Raw genomic sequence first — 19,969 nt, 5'->3', positions numbered from 1 at the left:
ATAGGCTTAGAAAAATCAATGCATTAATACAATATTGTATGTTTTCTGAAGAATCATTTGTTCCCTAAAGGAACAAGAAAAAAGCATCTATTTCTGCTGGAAATGATTACTTTTCCTTTATTTGCTTTGTAAGTTATATGCTGTGATACAGTAAATTTGCCAGTACTCATTTTATTGTGGTTTAATAGGTTTAAAGACTAAATCCAGTGCACTGAAGTCATTATTACACCTCAGATCATACATACATAATGCTATCTTCATACCAGAGTGTGTGTGTGTATGAAGGATGCCAGGTCAAAAAGCAGGTCTTCTTGATCTACAAGCTCTGCAACTGATAAATTACCATATTTCACAGGCAAAAAGTAACTAGGGTCCTAAAATCTTTTTGCCCCCCTATATCATAGAATGAAGTAACACTGCAGGATTGCTAGTTTCTACAAACGTTAAAGCTTAAATTGTAAAAGTCAGAAGAAAGAGCATAGGGCTGACTGAATTCCAAGCTATCAGCTTTCCGTAGAACAACAGATTGAGGGTTATTTATAAAGAATGTAATGTATGCCAAAGACTGTAGAAGACACCTTCATTACTGCTCTAAACAGAATTCTGCTTTGAAAGTCTGAATGTTTATGTATGGGGGGAACTTTTAGATCTCTTTAAAACAAGGAGCATAGATGGCTGAAGTTGATGTAACAACAACAAAAGTCACTCAAATCTACAGGACCCTGATTTAACCCCCAATGAAATCAATTAGATTAGAGAAGAGTTAAATTGGGGCAGAATTCAGCTCTGGAGGAGACAAAAAGAAAAGAAAATCTGTAGTAGGATAGTTCAGGTTTGATTAATTACAGGCAACCTTTAAGTCAATGCCTTTGTTTTCAAGCCTCCCCCCCCCACCCCACACTCCATATGGTGGGTTAGAATTATTTGATCTTGCAATTAGTGGTCAAAGATAGATTATATTGCCTGCATAAATAGCCAATGGCATTAAAAAAAAACCTACCAGCACTAAGCACATCACGGATAAACATGAAGGATCCTAGATGGAAATTCTGATAAAGAGTTGAACTGGACTTTGTTTCTACTTGTTGCATCTTAAAACACCACCCATCTACTAGACACTAGGACAATGGTTTTCAAACTTTTTTTCTGGTGACCCAGCTGAAGAAAATTGTTGATGCGCATGACCCAATGGAGCTGGGGATGAGGGGTCTGGGATGTGGGAGGGGCTCAGGGCTGGGGCAGAGAATTGGGGCACGGGGTTGGGGCATGGGCTTACCTCAGGCAGCTTCCGCTCAGCGGCGCAGCCGGGGTGCAGAGGCAGGCTTCCCACGGCCACCCGGGAGGGTGGGGGGGGTGGGAAAGTGGGGCAATTTGCCCCAGGCCCCGGACCCCGCAGGGGCCCCCACAAGAGTTTTTCGGGGGCCCTGAAGTGGGGTCCTTCACTCGCTCCGGGGGCCCCAGAAAACTCTTGCGGGGTCCGGGACCTCGGAGCTTCTTCCGCTCTGGATCTTCGACGGCAGTTCGGCGGCAGGGGGTCCTTCCACTCTGGGACCTGCCGCCGAAGTGCCCTGAAGACCCGCGGCGGGGGGTCCTTCCGCCCTGGGACCCGCCACTGAAGTGCCGGGTCTTCGGCAGCAATTCGGCGGTGGGGGCCCCGTGCCACCAAAGACCCCAGGCCCCCTGAATCCTCTGGGCGGCCCTGAGGCTTCCTGCCTGTCCCGGCTCTGCAGACTGCGCTGCGCCCCAGAAGCAGCCAGCAGCAGGTCCAGCTCCTAGGCGGAGCCACGCAAGCAGCTCCACGCAGCTCTTGCCTGCAGACACCACCACCCCCAGCTCCCATTGGCCGGGAACCGGCCAATGGGAGTGTGGAGCCGGTGCTCGGGGCAGGGGCAGCGCGCAGAGCCCCGTGGCTCCCCCACCTAGGAGCCAGACCTGCTGCTGGCCGCTTCCGGGGTGCAGCACAGTGTCAGAACAGGTAGAGACTAGCCTGCCTTAGCCAGGCAGCACCCCTGACGGGACTTTTAAAGGCCCGGTTGGTGGTGCTGACCAGAGCCGCTGCGACCCAGTGTCTTACATTCCGCGACTCAGTACTGGGTCATGACTTGCAGCTTGAAAACCATTGCACTAGGAAACAAAAGTAACAGCATATTCATTTAAGGCCTGATCTATTCCCCCCCTAAGATCTTTGGATATGTTTTCATTAACTTTAATGACATCTAGACCAGGCTCAAGCTGGAACCTGGTTTTCAGCGCACAGCCTCAAAGCGGAGAAGTTTTTTAGAGGCCAGCAGATGAAATAGCTGGAAGGGGTTGAACTTTTCTCTCCTTAGAAACACTTGAGAAGCAGTTTTTAAAAACTTGTGACTACTTCCTATACCCTGTGCTGCCTGTTATAAGACATGAGAAGTCAGGTTTGGGGTTTTAGCCAGGTTCTTATTTATTGCACTTGCTGCCTGAAGCAAGTACTTGCCCCCAACTGTAGAATCTGTAACATTTGCTTTAGCAAACTGATACTGAGACAAAAAACAGGGCTAAGTCCTCCCTTCCATGGGAAAAGTAATAGTGGAAGTATTTGGGAACAGTTCTAGATAATGGTGTTTCCTTGGCCTCATCCCATTAGGGGGGCATTTCCCTCCCTGCAGAAGAGATGAGGGTGTGTCCTCAAAAGGCTGTTGTCTACTTGGATGAGCAACAAGCACTCCCAGGAATCCTTGTAAAAGCAAAGGTGCATAGACTGGCTCGCTAGCTGTACTGATTGCCCTAACAATACAGACCCTCTGCTGTGTGGCCTAGCAGACAGGAGAAGAAGCTGGAATTGCTGGGAGTGGAAGACTATGGGTGCAGTAGGATTTCTACATCAGACAATGTTGACAGGGTCTGTATTTTCTTATGAAGTATACTTCTCCGGCTCTGGTGGTGGAGGGGACCATGGAGAGTGGCTAAACGTTGGCTCCACCCTCCCAAAGATGCACATTCACAAGCAGTGGAACCACAAAACCGTATACAGTTAGCCTGGATGATAGGCTGGAAGATCCATGATGTGAGACTGCTGTCTCTTCCCTTCCCCTCCCCTAGGGTTTGCACAGGGTTCCTCCCCTCCGCACATGAATTTTGAAGGACTTAAGGTGACCCTGAGTATTTTGTTAGGCAAGACTCCCATAGACTATAATGGGAGTCAAAAATTAAGGCATAGGGCCATGTCCCACTTCGGTATATGGATGAGAGAAAGGGGCATAGGTACCTCTTTACCGTCACACAAACAGGGCAGCTCTCTCTCCATTGTGAAGAGCACTAAGAGGCTTCTTGCCTGTAAGCTGAATCTTCAAGGGGAAGTGTCCATACCCAGTTGACTAATACTTAACATTTATTCAGCTATTTAAAATCCAGAGCCTGTACTGCAGTAAGATCTAGACAAGGCACAGCAAAGTGCACCCTAGGGAATGCCCCAACCTGCCTTAAATCCTTTCATGACTAGAAGGCTGCACCTGTGTTCAGCCTCTGGGTGGAATTTGGCCCACTATATTCAGCAATCAATTTCAGATGAACAGGTGTCCATACAGCACCAAAAATTTGTTTTACTTTACTTAGTTAATGGGTAGTTACTTAGGGAGGTGTTATCTGTGGCAATTGCTATTATGAAGGATGCAAGTACAAAACCTGAAGATGAAGCAGAGCATAGGAGGAAACCTGGGGATAAAAGTAAAACAAATGTGCAAAGTGTTCACTAAAAAAATGTTTCCTTCTTTTAATGTTGTACATTGATCTCATTTTCAGTTGGATTTTTTTTTGTTTCTTTGCATTCTACTTTTATCCCTTTATGATTGCCTTTTTGTACAGTATTCTTATATACTACTCCTCTGTGTTAGTTTGTAAACAGTATAGAAAAATGGTTCAAGGGGAAATGATTGTTATTGGACGATTTTTGTCATTTTGAAAGTGTATTTGCTGCCTGATTGTTTACTTTGACCTCTTAATGCTAAAATAAGATTTTTTTAGTGAGTATGTGGACTCCCAAGGCATCATATTTGTACCAAAGTTAACACAGGTATATTTTAGCATAAACTTAAGATGAGTGCATTCTCTGGCTTAAAATGTGACTATTAAGAAAATGCGTTCCCTTAGAAAGTGGACCAGTCTGTAAATGTGTGTAGTCTGTCGGTTCGACGATGATGTTTTCATGCTCTCTCTTTTTGTGGATTCTGGAGTGACTCTGAAGTCCAAAGCATGAAACGCATGCTCGTGAGCAGATTGGGCAGACAAAGTCATCGGTGAGCGTCTTGGTAGCTATAGCAGTAGTATGACGCTTTTCCCTTGCAACTAACAATCCATTATTTCTGTCCTCTTCAAAGGCTTGGAAAGCTCTGAGTGTTTTGTGCTGCCAGGCTGATCTATTTAATGCAGCCTTCTCAAGATCATTTGGGTTTTTTGCACCAAAGTGTATGTTGTTCTTGATGCTGTCCTTGTAGCGCTTTCTGGGGCGGCCTTGATTTCAATGTCCTTGTGCCAATTCTCCACAGAAAATTTTTCTGGGGAATCGATATTCAGGCATCCTAATGGCATGTCCAACCCAGTGTAGTTGAGCTTTATCAGCATGGCCTCAATGCTTATGGCATTTGACTTTTGGAGAACCTCTAAGTTGGTAATTTTGTCCTGCTAGCGGATCCTCATAATGGCGCGCAGAGACTGCATATGGAAGGCCTCTGGCTGTTTGATATGCCACTTGTATGGTGTCCAGGTCTCACAGCTGTAGAGTAGAGATGTGAGCACAAAAGAATTATAAAGTTTTATTTTTGTTGAGAGGGTTATGTTGTGGGATTTCAGGACTGTGATAAGTAACTTTCCTAATAACTGAGAAGCTTTCTGTATCCTATTCTGTAAATACGGGCTGACTTCATGACCTGTTCATCTAACGATTGGATTAATTCAAGAACACTTATACAGTGATATTAGGAAAGTTCTGTATTAAAGAAAGCTGTGAAGTTCAGAGATGGCATGGTTCTTGAAATCAGGATAAGTGGAACAGTAAGAAATCTATGATAGCAGATCTTAGACAAAGCAAATTTTATAATAGATGCTGCTGACAAACATCACACACTAATATCTTAAATCCGTTGATTGTTAGGTTAAATGAGTTACAGAAGAACAAAGAATCTTTGATGGATAAGTATTATAGGGACTGTGTCAAGCTATATTCCAAATCTAAACTCATCTTTAAAAGTTGTATCTTGTATTGCAGAGATGGGTCAGTAGCACCTTTCAGAGAGATGGAAAACAAAAGTTATGCCCGCTTGTAATTTGACCCTTTTCAGAAGAGAAAGTGTGTCAATGCTAATTCACTTACTACAGTCTAACATGGGGGCAATCATACTCTACCAAGCTACATTCCTTCCCATGTACTTCCAATTGGTTAGGTGTTTATCACTTGCTGTCCCCCAAACAGGTACTGTTCCTACCAACAGTCACACAGTTGACAGCCTTCACACCAGAAGTGGCTGACTTTCAATAGCAAGTGAAGGGCTTCTCTGACAGGACACTAGCAACCCCTGGGGCTTGGGGCTACATGTCCATTAAGGCAGGTCCAACATCAGTCAAACACATACATTCCATCTCAATCATGAGGGGGAAAATAAACCATCACAGCAGGGCAGCTGCCTTAGTCGTGGCCCCTAACTGTAATGACGATCCTGTTTATATTTTGATCATTTACGAACAAAGGGGTGGGGAGAGGCTGCCCTAAGTCCAAAATGTTCATAAATGATCAAAATATAAACAGGATCGCCTTGCACCAAGGAAGGCTTCTATTCCCCTATTTACTCCTTTTCTTGCTTGGATCAGGCACTTCCCAGGCAAGACAGTGGAGTAAAGACCAGCTCCTCTCCCTTCCAAAAAGAGACTGAGCAATCCTTTGGGAGATGCCACTTCCTTTTTCTTGTCTTCCTCCACAGCTGTCAGTTCCTCCTCCTAGCAGCTAGGCCAGGCTCATCCTGACAGCTCTTCCCACCACATTTGGCAGCTCAGATAGTCTGAGAACCAAACATCCAATTTTTTGCCCAGTAGAGGGACATAGCCTTTTCCTAAGTCACATAGGAGGCACATACACCCCTGTCAGAGATCCCTATATGCAGTCTTTTATAACCTCTAGTCATTACGTCAGTTCTTATTATGGTGCATCATAGTATAGAACAGCAGGTGAGACATGAGTTAGTTACTGCCCTACCACACATTAATGTAAATGAATAGGTGCCAAAGTTGTTATATCTAATAGCAATACATTGTGAAAGCAATGATTGGCAGTAGAGTGGCCCATTAGGGGTGCTTGTAATGGTACAAGTTACTCTGTGCTTGATTCAATGCCCATTGAAGTCAATAGGAGTCTTTCTTCTTACTTCAAAGGGAGTTGGATCAAGTCATCTATCACCATAGTATGTTCTCCCCAGATTCTGGACGCCACTGAAAGTGGCACTGGAACAATTTTTATAGTGGGGGTGCTGAGAGTCATTGAACCAAACTGTATATGATGGAAACCACTTCAAGCCAGGGGGTGCGGCATCACCCTTAGTTCTAGCACCTATGCCACTGGGCACCAAATCAGTAGTCTCCTGGAGACAGGTAGAGCAACCACAAGGTTATTTTATATTATGGCAGCTATCTGTGGCTCCAAGGGGCCATCCCAGCAGGCGGGTATTGCCTGGGTGTAGGGACACCCCAGGCATAACCCTTTTCCTTAGCCATGACCTCTGCACTGTAAATAGGAAGGAAGGTGGTGCTGTGGTGGTGCTACATCACTTAAGAATTCCCCCCAGGGGTCCAAGTTAAAGCACCAAAGCAGTGACATATCACTTTAAAAATTAATGTGTGGGTTTTTTTAATTTCCAGGACAAGAGAAAGCTTCAAGAAGAAATTACACAGAAGCGTCTTAAAGTAGAAGAAGAAAAATTAAAATACCAGCATTTGAAGGTATTATTTTGTCAATATCAGCAGCTTAAGTTATTCAACATTTTAAAATATCTATAAGAGTCAAATAATAAACACAAGGAAAGTCCTAGCCCTGCTATTAACATTAGGCAAGACTGCTATAATTAAGTGTTGCTTCATCCTTCAATCTAAGCGTCCTTCCATTTATGGGTTTAAGTCATGCGTTTACTGTTACATTTGCAGAACTATTTTGAGTTTTACCAGAATGACTCCAACTGACTTTAATGGGCATCGTGCAAAAGCTTCACATAAAGGGGCTAATGTTGTTTGATAATTTTTGTAGCTTAAAGTGAGATCACAACCAGAAATAATTCCCAGCTTAAAACTGGACTTCACATGTCAGACTGAGTGTGTTCACTTTATAATTTCAACACAAAATGCAATATAATCACCAGATGCAACCAAATGGCAAATAGCAGCTTCTTGATAAAATCATCAAGTAGCAGATTATTTTTATCTGGCAAAACATCTATCAATTTATTTAATGCATCTCCTTAGTGAAATAATGTTGTGACCCTGTGTGGGAAGCATATAGGAGAAGCATCTGCAAATTTCGCACTGATGTCAGACTTGGCAAGTTCACATCAGTATGGTGTTCAAAACACTGATGTGACCGGACAGCCTGGATGGGCCACACTGAGAATGCTTCACTCAGGGCTGACTCCAAGGATTAGGGCAAACAATGCCTCAAACTGGGGGTTTATCCTGTAATTAGATTCACCAAGCCAGTAACAAAACAGCTTCTCTAATACCACGTTGGTTAACAAGAAACCAAATACAGTCCCTTTTAAGCATTCCAGCCCTTGACTCCCATCTAGACAGCCAAGTCTAATATAGTGAGGGGTTATTGAAAACCTGATTCACCATAGGTGAGGTTCACCAATTCCAAAGGACCGGACACTTATCCCCAGGTCAATACGAGTCTCAGCTCTTACCCAATAATCACACTTACAGCCAATCCTTAATAGCTAAATCTAAGATTTTAATAATAAAAGGGTGAAAAAAAAGAGTTGCAAATGGTTAAAAAGATCAATATACATACAAATGTGTGTAAAATCCTTAGGTCAGTTTCATAGCAGAGATGGTGTGGCTGCTGATTTGTAAAAGTCTTTCTGGAATCAATTTAAAAATTTATAGTCCAATAGGCAGTCCAGATGTAGAGTCTGTCCCAGTCTTTCCACGCATCTTCCAGGTTATTCCAAATCATTATTTGGAAGATGTCTGTCTTACAACTTATACATTCTCTGTTCAAAGTTTAAGCAAACTAGAGATGTAAAGGATCAGGCCCAGGGCTTCCTTTATAGTTCTTCTAGCAAGCTGACAAGCCTCCTCACAGAAATTGTCACAGTAGGGCCTTCTCCCGAGGAAGAATACGCAATGCAGGTCTTTGCTTTGAAGCTAATTTTCTATTTCCTATGCATACACTGGTAAACTACTTACACTCATTCACATAAGGCATTTAACCAGTCATGCATTATAACAGAGATATTTAAACCAAAGACAATGTGGATAATATGAGTTTCTTGCAGTATCTTATATCTTTGATCTGAAGATTAACTGGACATAGTCACATTCATAATTAAGGCAAATAAGACATGAAAGGGAATTAGCACCTACAAGATAATCCGGTTACATTGTTAAACTTCTAACAAGATATAGATAAACACAGACCAATACACTTAGCCTCTACTCTTGATTTCTATTACTACAAATGAATGAGTGTTGACGATTGCTAGTCTAGTACAGCTCTTTGAAATTCACATACAAGTAGATTGTCTTGATTACCACTGTAATGCCTTCTGTTACATTGTTATTGGTCATACACAAGTTGGCTGGTCTGTCAGCGTCACAACTAATGAATCAGATGATCCACCTCTTCAATCATATTATTTAAAAAATGGGATGACTATTTTCTCAGGCTTCCCTTCTGTCTAGGGCAGTTTGGCATTTCAAGTAATTTAAATAAGACATAAGGCTTGCTTCTTGAAAGTATGCAGAACTGGTATTCTGCTATCAAAGATCCTAAGCATATCTTGACCCATATTAATTGCGTGTCTGGATGGAGGGATCCAGCAAAGTGGTATTGATTTCAAGACCAGGGGTTTGGCTTGCTTTCCTGAACAAGTTACACAGAATTGCCTCTCCCACAACACAGAAGTGTATCTAAAACTGAATCATCTTCAAATTAAGCACATGTAGCCTGGTCCCATTCATCTTCCTCTTTCACCCACACAAAAACAGGAAGCTGAGTTTGTCACGCTAGATCATTACATCCTTCAGTTCTGGGTCCTGCTGCTTTAGAGGAAGGCAGGAAAAACTGCAATGAACCTGACCAGTTGTGCAGTGCTGTATGTGGGAAAAGAAACACCCTACTCCATAAAACCTGCAACTAACAGATTGCAGGCATATCATTTGCTTGTCCCTGTTTTAGCACATACACATATGAAGTAGAAATTTCAAGGGGATAATACCCTATTCTTACACACTTCAAATATTGATGGCATCACAGGGCTCTGTTCTTGACTGGTACCTCTAGACCAGTGGTAGGCAACCTGCGGCCTATCAGGGTAATTCGCTGGCGGGCCACAAGACAGTTTGTTTACATCAACTGTCCACAGGCACGGCCGCCTGCAGCTCCCATTGGCCGGGAACGGCAAATCGTGGCCACTGGAAGCTGCGGGGGGCCATGCCTGCAGACAGTCAACATCCACAAAACGTCTTGCACCACTCAATCAGCTTACCCCGATGGGCCACGTGCGGCCCGCAGTTTGCCCACCACTGCTCTAGGCCCTACCTTGACTCAAATTGTGGATTTAAAAGATTTGCCGCTTGCTGCCCCCAAGCACTTGCAGTAAGTGAAATATCTTCCTATACCAAAGTAAGGGGAGGCCACATGATCTTGCAATCACTGCAGCATGGCAAATGGGGCCCAATGTCACTGGCAGACAGTGATGCCCACTCCCATTTTAAGTCCCCTCTAGCTCTTCTTTCATAATAATGCTTTTTTTCAGCCTCCCATCATATTTAAGCCTGGCAATATCTCCATATATCTTATTTGCCCTTCTCTGGGCTATTGAAACTCAAATACATCTTTCCACATGCTTCCCAAAACAGAATACAGTACTCCAAACAAGTGTGTGACACTATTTAAGAAGCATCATTGTAGTATATTCAATACTATTTATTTTCTATCCCTATATGAACAAACTCAAGCATCCTTTTTGTTCTTATTAATGCTAGGGCATGCTGTAGGGCATGCTGTAGGGCACTCCCCCCCGCCATCTTTCAAGGACATGAAATTGCCTCAGTTTTAGCAGAAGTTAAGATACCATGCGGAACTGGGAGACATAGTGACTATGGAGATTCTTTCCCCTTGTTCCTGGTATCTATTTTAAAATACACAAAAACAATCCCTATGTTGCAGGAACAATGACCTATAATTATTTATGTTAAATAGTACAAGTGCACCCACTGCCCTGCACAGGTGCATATTAAAGACAAGATCTTCAGCTGGTATATATCAGTCACACTGGCTCACACTAACTGAGTGTCTGGTCCTTCAGAGCTATTTTTTTCAAAACCCAATTGCATATGGGTATGGATACACACACACTCACACGGTTTGAGGAGTGAGAAGATGGGTGGGAGGGGAAGAGAAGAGAATGACTTTAAGGACTCTTTAGTTTGTGAGCAGTAATTTCCTACCCCAATATTACCTGTGTATGTTCCTTGGTCACTGCATTAGAAACCATGTAGAAGCCACTTTACGTTGATCATGGTGCACAGAAAGACAGGCACATATGTCGCAATCACAAGGCATAGTCTAACGTTCAAACTAGATGTGTTTGAAAGTTGCACACGGTGCACCAAAGTGACTTAGGCACCTAAGGCCCATTGACTTTCACTTTTGAAAATGTTACTTCTAGTCCATCTCTCTGCTAATGCAGGATATTTCATTCATTTGGATTTGTTCTCTATTGCACAATTATCAGTACTTTGTCCAGTCTATCTTTCAGTGACCCATACAATGGAACAAAGTTGTTCCTGATACTCAGACTGGATTTTTCCTTTCCTAAGTTTGTCCTCTGATTCCTGTGTGCACTCTCTGGTACCAGCCTAAGTATATTATTCTCTTTCATTAGTGTTTACACTCTTCAGGTATTATTGGCTATTCTATTCCACTTTAGTAGTTTCAGCTAAGTTACTAAAAGAACTAATTATATATCTTTTCCCCATTAATCAATCCCTCTGTTCCCCAAATAACTTTGCTTGCTCTTCTCTGAACTACCTCTAATTTGTCAGTGTCTTTCTGGTAATGAAGTGTCAGAATAGAATTTAATATCCCCATGTGTGGCCACAGCCAGGGCCGCCGAGAGCGGGTTCGGGCCTCAGTGAAAAAAAATTTTCGGGCCCCCCAGCAAGGGCGGACCGGCTAAATAGGGCCAATGAGAGGGGGGGGGAAGCCGGGCCCGGAATTTTTTGGGGCCCCCCAGCAAAGGCGGACCGGCTAAACAGGGCCGACAAGAGGGAGGGGAAGCCGGGCCCCCTTCCAGGCCGCCAAGCCCCAGTAATTTGTACTGGCTTCCCCCCACTCTCGTCGGCCCTGGCCACAGCAAAGCCATATGGAAAGGTATTACCATCCCCTGTTCCATGACTGGTTGTATTAGCACACAACAATATACAAACCAAGATTATGTTGGCCTGTTTTGCTTGCATATTACACAGCAAACTGATGTCTCATTTACCATCCACTATCACCCTAGATCTAGTTCAGCATTCTGGCTTTCCAAGTTTGTCCCTTTCACTAAATTGCTTTGCATTGCATCACTTTTCTCCATCCCACAACTATGGGCTACTTGCTCCTCTCCAGTATGTGGTAGAGGGAAACAAAACAGGGCAGGTAAGCCCCCAACCTGAATGAGGCTTTCATGGATTAGCCCCCTTACAGCAGTCTCACTCCAGATCAGTTAGATTAGGGCTCTGTGGGTCAGGAAAAGATGTGTCCCTGGGCCAAGGGTAGCATGCCTCCCCTGTACAGAGCATACATTAAATCTGATGGGAGTGATTACTGGTGCAGCCAGCAGTAACTCCCCTCTGCACCTACAATCATTCCTATTGAGAGGAAGGGAAAAGGTATAGGGACCACAGTTGTGCTGCTGGAGGCGATGTGCAGGGAGGATGGGACTCATATAGTTCTGGAAAAAGAACGAGGAGTACTTGTGGCACCTTAGAGACTAACAAATTTATTTGAGCATAAGATTTCGTGGGCTAAAGCCCACTTCATCAGATGCATGCCATCTGGGTAGACTTTCCAGCAGATTTTATGGATCCTTTCATTTTACCTGGTGAATCTGTTTATCCCCACCCCCTTCAATGTCTCTCCAAGTGCTATGTCCTGGAGGTCATATGTGTTACCATCCCAGGGGTTTATCCTGTGAGAATAGTATGTAACCCTATTTTTGAAAGCTGTTAAAATATGAAAAACTCAGACCTTTTCCTAGATATAGTGTGTGGGTTTGCATTTTGCACATTGGGAAAATAGAATATGCACCTGATGACCAGCCACAAAATTTACATAAGACTCTGGAACACCTATGCAGGGGACAAAATAATGACATCCTGCTACATTACTCCAGACTTGTTCTATGGTCTCTGACCAGCTACACCCCCCTCAGATCATGCTCAGGAGTTTGTTCACAGCATTGTAATCTATTGTCAGTACCACTAGCATGATGGAATATGAACCACACGGGGCAATGATAACACTCTCAGAATGGCTGGAATGCTATCACATCATATTGTATTAGCATCCTTTTCTTCTATACAATGTACAGAAGTCAACATGATATCAGAGGTACAAACATACTGTAGCATGCATAACTTTGTACTGTACTGGAGCCACTTTCATTCTTTGTAATGAAGGAAGAGCAAGATGGCTCTGCAGAAAGTTTCTGCATGCCTAAAGGCAGGTGTTATCGCTATACCTCAATGAATTATACTGGTTTCAGTGGAGCCGTGCAGGATTCGTCTCTAGCCAGAGCTTCTCCCTTTATACAACAAACATTTCCAAGTTATACAGCACGTAAGCCATTCATGAAAGTGCGACTAATGAAATAAAATATGCAAAAAAGCTATAATAGGAAATTTACCCACAGTGCTTATTTTTTATATTATTGTGCTTATATGGATGGGGATTATCCTTGTAGTCCTTGTACAAAAAACTTCCATTGACTCTAATAGGCAATATGCATGTCTGAGAACTACAGGATCAGATCTTATGTCATATTTGGAAATTATAATCTCCTTTCCCCAAAAGCAGTGCTAGGTCAATTCAAAGCAGAGCAATACCTGGAAACTCATTACCCTGAAAGCCCTACCTATCATAAACATTTAAATAAAAGATACCTTGGTTCCTAATCAGACTAGATTATTGTAGGAATTGTCCCAATTTGACAAGGGGAAGACACTCTTTGAGTGCCAAATATTCTGGCATAATCCCAGTCATCTCCTTTCTGGTCACAATCACACATCTGATCATGCCGAGACCAAGATACATTCGTTGACAGGGCTTGGTGATACAGTTGCAGTAAGAGGATTGTGCTTGTCTTCAGATATACTCTGTCTTCTCTCTTGTTTTAAGTCTCTACCCCCTTGATAAAAAAAATGTTCTGTTAATCAAACTTATCAAATGCAAGCCCAGTGGAGGCTGCATTAATATTTAGAGCTGAACAAATCATTGGGTGTTTTTTGGGGCCAGTGGCCAAATTTAACCCTCCCCCACCAAAAAACCCCAAAATTGGTTTCTTTAAACCAAACCGAGGTTTTTCAGTTTTTCCCTCACCAAACCAAATATTCAAAAATTGTTTGGGGGTGAAACAAAATTTTGAATGGCAATTCAAGAGTAACATTTTGCACTGAAGTGGTTTGTTTTGAATATGCTGAAATCAACAGTTTCAACCAAAAATAAGGGGAGGATTCGAGGGGAGGAGGGAGGTCAGCTGAAAGATTTGCCGAATTCCACCCAAATTCATAAAGTTTCGGTCACTCCAACACTGCCTCTTTAACAAATTTAATATTCAATGTAAAGAAATCCACCCAGCTCTAGTAACATTTTTTTTGCCCCCTCTGCACTGGCCTCCCTTCTTAAAGGTAGGGTCCCAGGGGTGATTGCTAGCTGGGGATTCTTTGGCAGCACCACTGTGATGGAGTTGTACTACCTCGGAGTTGAAAAAAGGACCAGGAGGCCCCAGAGCTAGTTTGGAGACACAGGGCTTCAGATTCCACAGGCAGATCCACAGCTTATGGAGGCGAAAAGAGCTGTCCATTCTGCAGTGGGGAGGGATAAACCCTGTCCTTGTACTTCACAAAGGAACCATCTCAGGAAAATACTGCAAGAAGAATCTCACAGATCATCTATCCAGATTTCCCCTCATGTGGGTACTTCCATGGAAGGGAGTGAGGAATCCAGGTGTGTGTTAGCAGTCAACATCCACCTTTGTCACATGCTTACATGGAACAAGTTTGAAACAGGTCTTTTGATTGCACTCTGCCCCAATATACCCTCTGTCTTCAACTGCCCTCAATCAATAACCCTACATCTAGTGCAATGTGACTGGAAAGATTTTCAGGATCAGCCCAGTCAAAAAAAAATAAAAAATAGGTTGCATGCCTCTCCTCTTTGTACAAGCACAGAACTAGCTTCTTGTGATGGCTTAGTGGTGAACTAAACAAAGTCACTTCCCATTCAAACAGTTTCATTAGGAAGCTGATGCTGTGCTGCCAAAATGAAGGAATCATTTGTCAAGTTAAAGACTGTTCGCAGAACACAGCAATGGGTGAACAGACTAGGGGTCAGCCAAGGGCTTCAGTACCCACCGACATCCCAGGGGTGGCCTCCAATCTTAGGCTGAAATATTATGTTAAACTGGCATTTTGACTGAATTTTATGTTAACATCTCTTCCTAGTTGTTTTCACCAGGAATTTCAGTATTGTCCTGCAAGGCAAGAGGCATTATCCATCTATGGCCCATACTATCTGAGCACTTCACAATCTTTGTATTTCTCCTCATACCACCACTGTGAGGTAGGGAAAAGCTGTTCTCTCCATTTTTCAGATGGGGAACTAAAGCACAGAGAGGCTAAGTGACTTGCCCAAGGTCATACAAGAGGTCTGTGGCAGAGCAGGAACTTAATTCAGGTTTCCCAAGTCCTAACCATAGGACCATCCTTCCTCTGCCACATCTCCATCGATCAGCAGCAGGTTGGAAAGATACCAGGGAGTGCAGTTCCTAGGGAGGGAAAGGCTACTCCTGGTTGTCTTCCTCAGGGCCACTCTTCCAGCCCTTCCAAGTGCAGGCACATTGAATTTGTCTTGGGGAAAGTTTTAGAGCCTAATCAGCTTCTCACAGCTCAATCCTATTTCTATTTGAAAGTGAATCTACTCAGTGAAGGAAAGTGTATATATGGGTAAAAATACACTTGTAGCTTCTCAGAAGCACTTTGAGAAATTAACACATTTCCTCTTATTTATTTTAGATTTTAGTGATGAATACCTACACATTTCATTCCAGATGTCTTTCATTTACAAAGTCTGGGCAAGATACTCTACACACAGTTATGGGGCTTTGCACTGCTCCGGTGTGCAAAGGAGCCATAGCTTTCACAACCACCCCACAGAGAATTCACCTGTTGGAAGGGAGCTCCCTGATGGCATAAACATGACAGAGCTGGCCCTGTACCCGACACATCCTTCCCCTCTCTTCCCACTCCCCCCATCTTCCCAGCACAGGAATGCATCAGGGTAGGAAGGGGCATGCTGAAACATATCTCTAACAACCCTACACCAATGGTGCAATTTAGAGGAGCCCAGCAGCTGCTCTAAGCTGTGTTGAGACCAGAGCAGCTCCCGTTCCTGCATCAAGCACAACTCTGGCATAGGAGACACTCTAGCCATCTGATCCAAAGCAAGTTCTAAAACAATGGGAGTAATAACTGAGTGTGCTTTATAATCCCATGAAAAGTGGATCAGCAGCCACTTCATGCAATTGACAAATACATAAATGAATAACTGACTCAGAGCACCTTCTGTGTGATCAATTTACCAGCTCAAAAGAATCTAAACCACAGATGAAAGACAGATTCATGTTTTAATTAAGTAATGCTCATTAACATTACAGGTGCAAAAGTCCAAACACCTAATACTAATGCACAGTTCCACTCGTTAACCAGCCATGAGTGCCACTTCATTCCAAAAGGACTGGGAGGTCTCCATCTGTACTGCTGTGGTTTTGTCTTTGAGGGGTTTAATACCTCCTACTTACCTTCAGGAAGCTATGATGGAGCACCATCCTCAAGCATGCCCCTTCACTACTACCCTTTTTCTGTCTTGCAGTGATTTACTTCTGCACCAGAGTACTCAAGGCTTGGATTCCTGCTTTCTGGGACTTATGTATTAGTTCTCATACAGAGTCCAAACTCTCTAGCCCCTCAGCACCCAGAAGAAGGGCAAACCTAATTCAGGCAGACCTCCTCTTCTAAATTCAGGAATCCAACAGCCCCCCCCTTAGGTCTGTGTAATAACTCAGATAGGCTTACCCTGCTTGTATTCAAGAGGCCCACATGTCTTATCCTAGGATCTGCATTAATAATTCAGTCCTTCCAGTCCTGCACTGGGAAAGCTCAGCAGGCAACAATTCTCCTGGTATTTTCAGGAGCTCCTCTAAATAACCCTTGCAACGGGAATTTTGCACACAAAGCAGAAGACTGACACAATGAGAAAAAGGCAAGGCAACCTGGGGCTCTAGGCATGCTGATACAAGCCATTCCCCTACACCATGGTTCCACCTCTGCAGCCCCACTCTTGTACCACGTTCAATCTCCAAGTGAGCAAGGAACAGCTCTCAGAGCTATTGTTTCAGGCTGTCTGCAGACTCAGGCAGTCATCACTTTGTTGACTGTTTCAAGGTTTTCTTTATAACCATCCTGGCTGGAAACTGTCATTTAAAAATAAAAAGATATATATATATATACACAAATGTAACCGCAGGACTTCAGGAGCTAGGGCCCTAGGCATGAGCCCATAATACCTATGCTTTAATGCAGCACAGAGTAAAACAAAAAATTTCAAACACTGGGTCAGTTTACAAATGTTAACCATCACAGCTAATAAGTGACATGTGGTCTGCTCACCTGTTAATTCAACCCATCTGTAAAGGCAGAATGATTGATAATGAAAATGTTTTGCTGTTAATTACTCTATTGTTAAATCAATCACTAAACAACAACAACAGTTTACTCTTGTTTATTTATATTTCTATTATGGGAGTCCAGATGCTCCCATCAGGTCTCATTGGTGCTGAACAAACACATACAAAGACATAGTCCCTGCCCCAAAGAGCTTACAGTCTAGGAAGCAGATAGGGAAAGTTACTGATTAGCATTTTTTAAACACACTTGTCTTTATCTTTTCTGAAATTAGAAAAAGGCCCTTCGGGAGAAATGGCTCTTGGATGGTCTGAGTGCTCTCACTCCAAAAGAGCAAGAAAAAATGCAAAAGCACAATAGGGAAGACCAGGAACGGACCAACGAGCTGCAACAAAGCATCCTCAGGTACAGCACAAATTTGTTGTGGCCCTCTGTAGTCATTAAAATGGTTCATTCTTAAAAGCATGAAGGAAAGGAGAGGTCCCACTCTCCATTGTTACAGGTAAAATGAAGTATCAGCTAAGGCTAATAATTTGCAGTGTTTTATTTAATTCCAAGGGTGCGATACAGTCTTTAATATATTTGAAGGGCTTCTGCAACAATCAGAAGTATAGCATGTGGGTTTGAAAGTTATTATTCCAACATATCTATGCAATACCCCTAAAGGATTTGTTTTCCTGACTCCACATTCACCATTCGTACTGTTCTCTACAGAGGCGAGCACCAGCATGTGGATTTTGCTCAGAGATGCTAACAGAAAGTCAGATAATGCACACTTAAAATTAAGATAACCAATAAGTTTTTAATTTTAGCTAGAGAACATGTAGCCTTTAAAACTTGACCCCTTGCAAAGCATTCCACATCTAAGTCATGTAATCATTTGTGCCCTGTGATTATCTCCTGTCATGCTCTCACTCATAACCCATAGTGTTAAGCGTGTCCTAAATGTAATCCTCAGAACCCTCCCGCAGAGTCCTTCCTTTACCCTTTTGCTACCTCATCTTACCAGTTTCTACAAATCTCACAGCTTGACTCTCCACCACATATAGCTATTTTTAAAGCAACATAAGCAGATTCAGACATGGCGGCCCTATTTGATCACAGGCATGTTCTTCAGGATTGTTAGCCGCATTCAGTACTTCTTGAATGCTGTGGGGTTTGTACTGTACACATGTTGTAGCTCCTCTGTGGCTAGGAGTACCAACATTTGCTCAGTGAGGACTATAGCAAAGATGAAGAGCTGTTTCTTTAGATCCACAAAGTTGCCTCGTCCCTGAAGTCTTGCTGAGGCTTCTTCCTACTTTATTTTAATTTAACGGCATCTTCATCTGAAGAGTCCTCTTCCTCAGCTCTCCTCCCCCGCACACTCCTTTGGATAAATTGTCGTCAAGATTATCTCCCATCCACCTCCTCCCTACTTCCTGTCTTATTGGTACAAGTGATATTTGTTTGCTGATAGGCAGCACTGCTGTGCCAGCTTGTGTCCCATAATTAGACTGATTCCTTCCATGAAACACTTTTCTCAAGGAGAATCACTTTTTGAGTACATCAGTGGAATGCTTTGTTGTGATGACAAGGGTATAGGTGCCTAGCTGGTTGTAAGACCCAGTTAAAATGCACCATCAATGTATTCCACTGACAACGTGATTGTCAAATATTACACACACATACAGGGAAGGATAGGCTCAGGACCAAGCAGAGGACACACAGCACGCTGTGAGCTGCTGTCCTATTGTTAAGGCCCCAAGGAATCCTGTTGCTCTGATATACTAGGAGGAGATTTTTTTCAAAGGCTCACAGACTTTCAGTAGGAGTGGGGCATCTAACTCCGCTTTGAGCCTTTGGGAAAAGAAAGAAAAAACCTAGCCTCCCCAGCAATTTTTTTAAATGCTATTTTTAAAGCCATCGAATCAGGTCAAGAATGTTCATGTTTTTCCTTTCTCCTCCCTGTAGCAGTCCTCTGCACTGTTTCAAATTCATTCAGTGGCACCTAAATAAAGAACAGACAGTGCCCTTATCCTGCAGCTCTGTGAATAGTAGTAGAGCTAAAATGAGAGCTATTGAACTCCTGACAGATTAAATGCCTTGGAGATTGAGACACCCCAGTGGGAAAGTACTGTAACTCCAGAGTATAAATCCAATTTGTCACCCGATCAACGTACCTTAAGTGCTCTCTGTGCCTGAGTCATAGTATCTGGCAGGTCTCATAGCAACAGTTGCTGCAGGTCTCCTGCATCCTATCAGTAGAGAGGACTTAGAGTTAGCATCAAAATAACTCCTACAGTATTAGCTCAAAGCTTTCAGCAAGTTTTTAAGTCCTTATAATAAATGGTCAGACTATTGCATAAAAAAAGACTCTACATTCTTAATATTGACCTAAGCAGGTTTCTAATAAGGTTAAATCCTACTAGAATCACCCATGTAGTCATGATATTTTTGTACATCTTACTATGCTTGGTTCCTAAGGACTGTTAAGGATGTTGCAGAATCTCATTATAGAGTACATACTGTCCTTTGATGCTGCCTTTATTCAAAATATAGCCATTATTTCCTCATGCACAGGAGGTTGTATACACTGATAGTACACTTTCTTTTGCACCATATGGAACATTTTAATTGCATATCACTTATCATTGTTCTTACTATAAAGCCAATATATTGTAAAGGCGAGAACCCCCCTAAAACAGAACTAAATACTTCTTTGTATTTCAGGGAGATGGATTAGAATCAGAGCCCCTACTTTTCATTGCAGGTTGAGTACAAAAGTAGACAAGGGGTAAAAATTTCAGAA

The 19,969-nt window shown here is 42.9% G+C and overlaps 1 protein-coding gene across 1 annotated transcript in view; it reads left to right on the top strand.

Moving 5' to 3' along the window:
• Nucleotides 1-19,969, top strand: part of LOC113407415 (palmdelphin-like) — a 69,999-nt gene that overhangs the window by 34,231 nt on the left and 15,799 nt on the right. Inside the window, exons 3-4 of the mRNA XM_026655904.1 lie at nt 6,877-6,957; nt 17,453-17,583. Of these exons, the coding sequence (XP_026511689.1) occupies nt 6,877-6,957; nt 17,453-17,583 (212 nt within the window). The remainder of the gene's footprint in view (nt 1-6,876; nt 6,958-17,452; nt 17,584-19,969) is intronic.

This window comes from Terrapene carolina, unplaced genomic scaffold, assembly GCF_002925995.2.
Source record: "Terrapene carolina triunguis isolate 2854851 unplaced genomic scaffold, T_m_triunguis-2.0 Scaffold211, whole genome shotgun sequence".
NCBI lineage: Eukaryota > Metazoa > Chordata > Testudines > Emydidae > Terrapene > Terrapene triunguis.
Note: the sequence above shows the minus strand (reverse complement) of the source record. Positions and strands in the feature narration are given on the sequence as shown.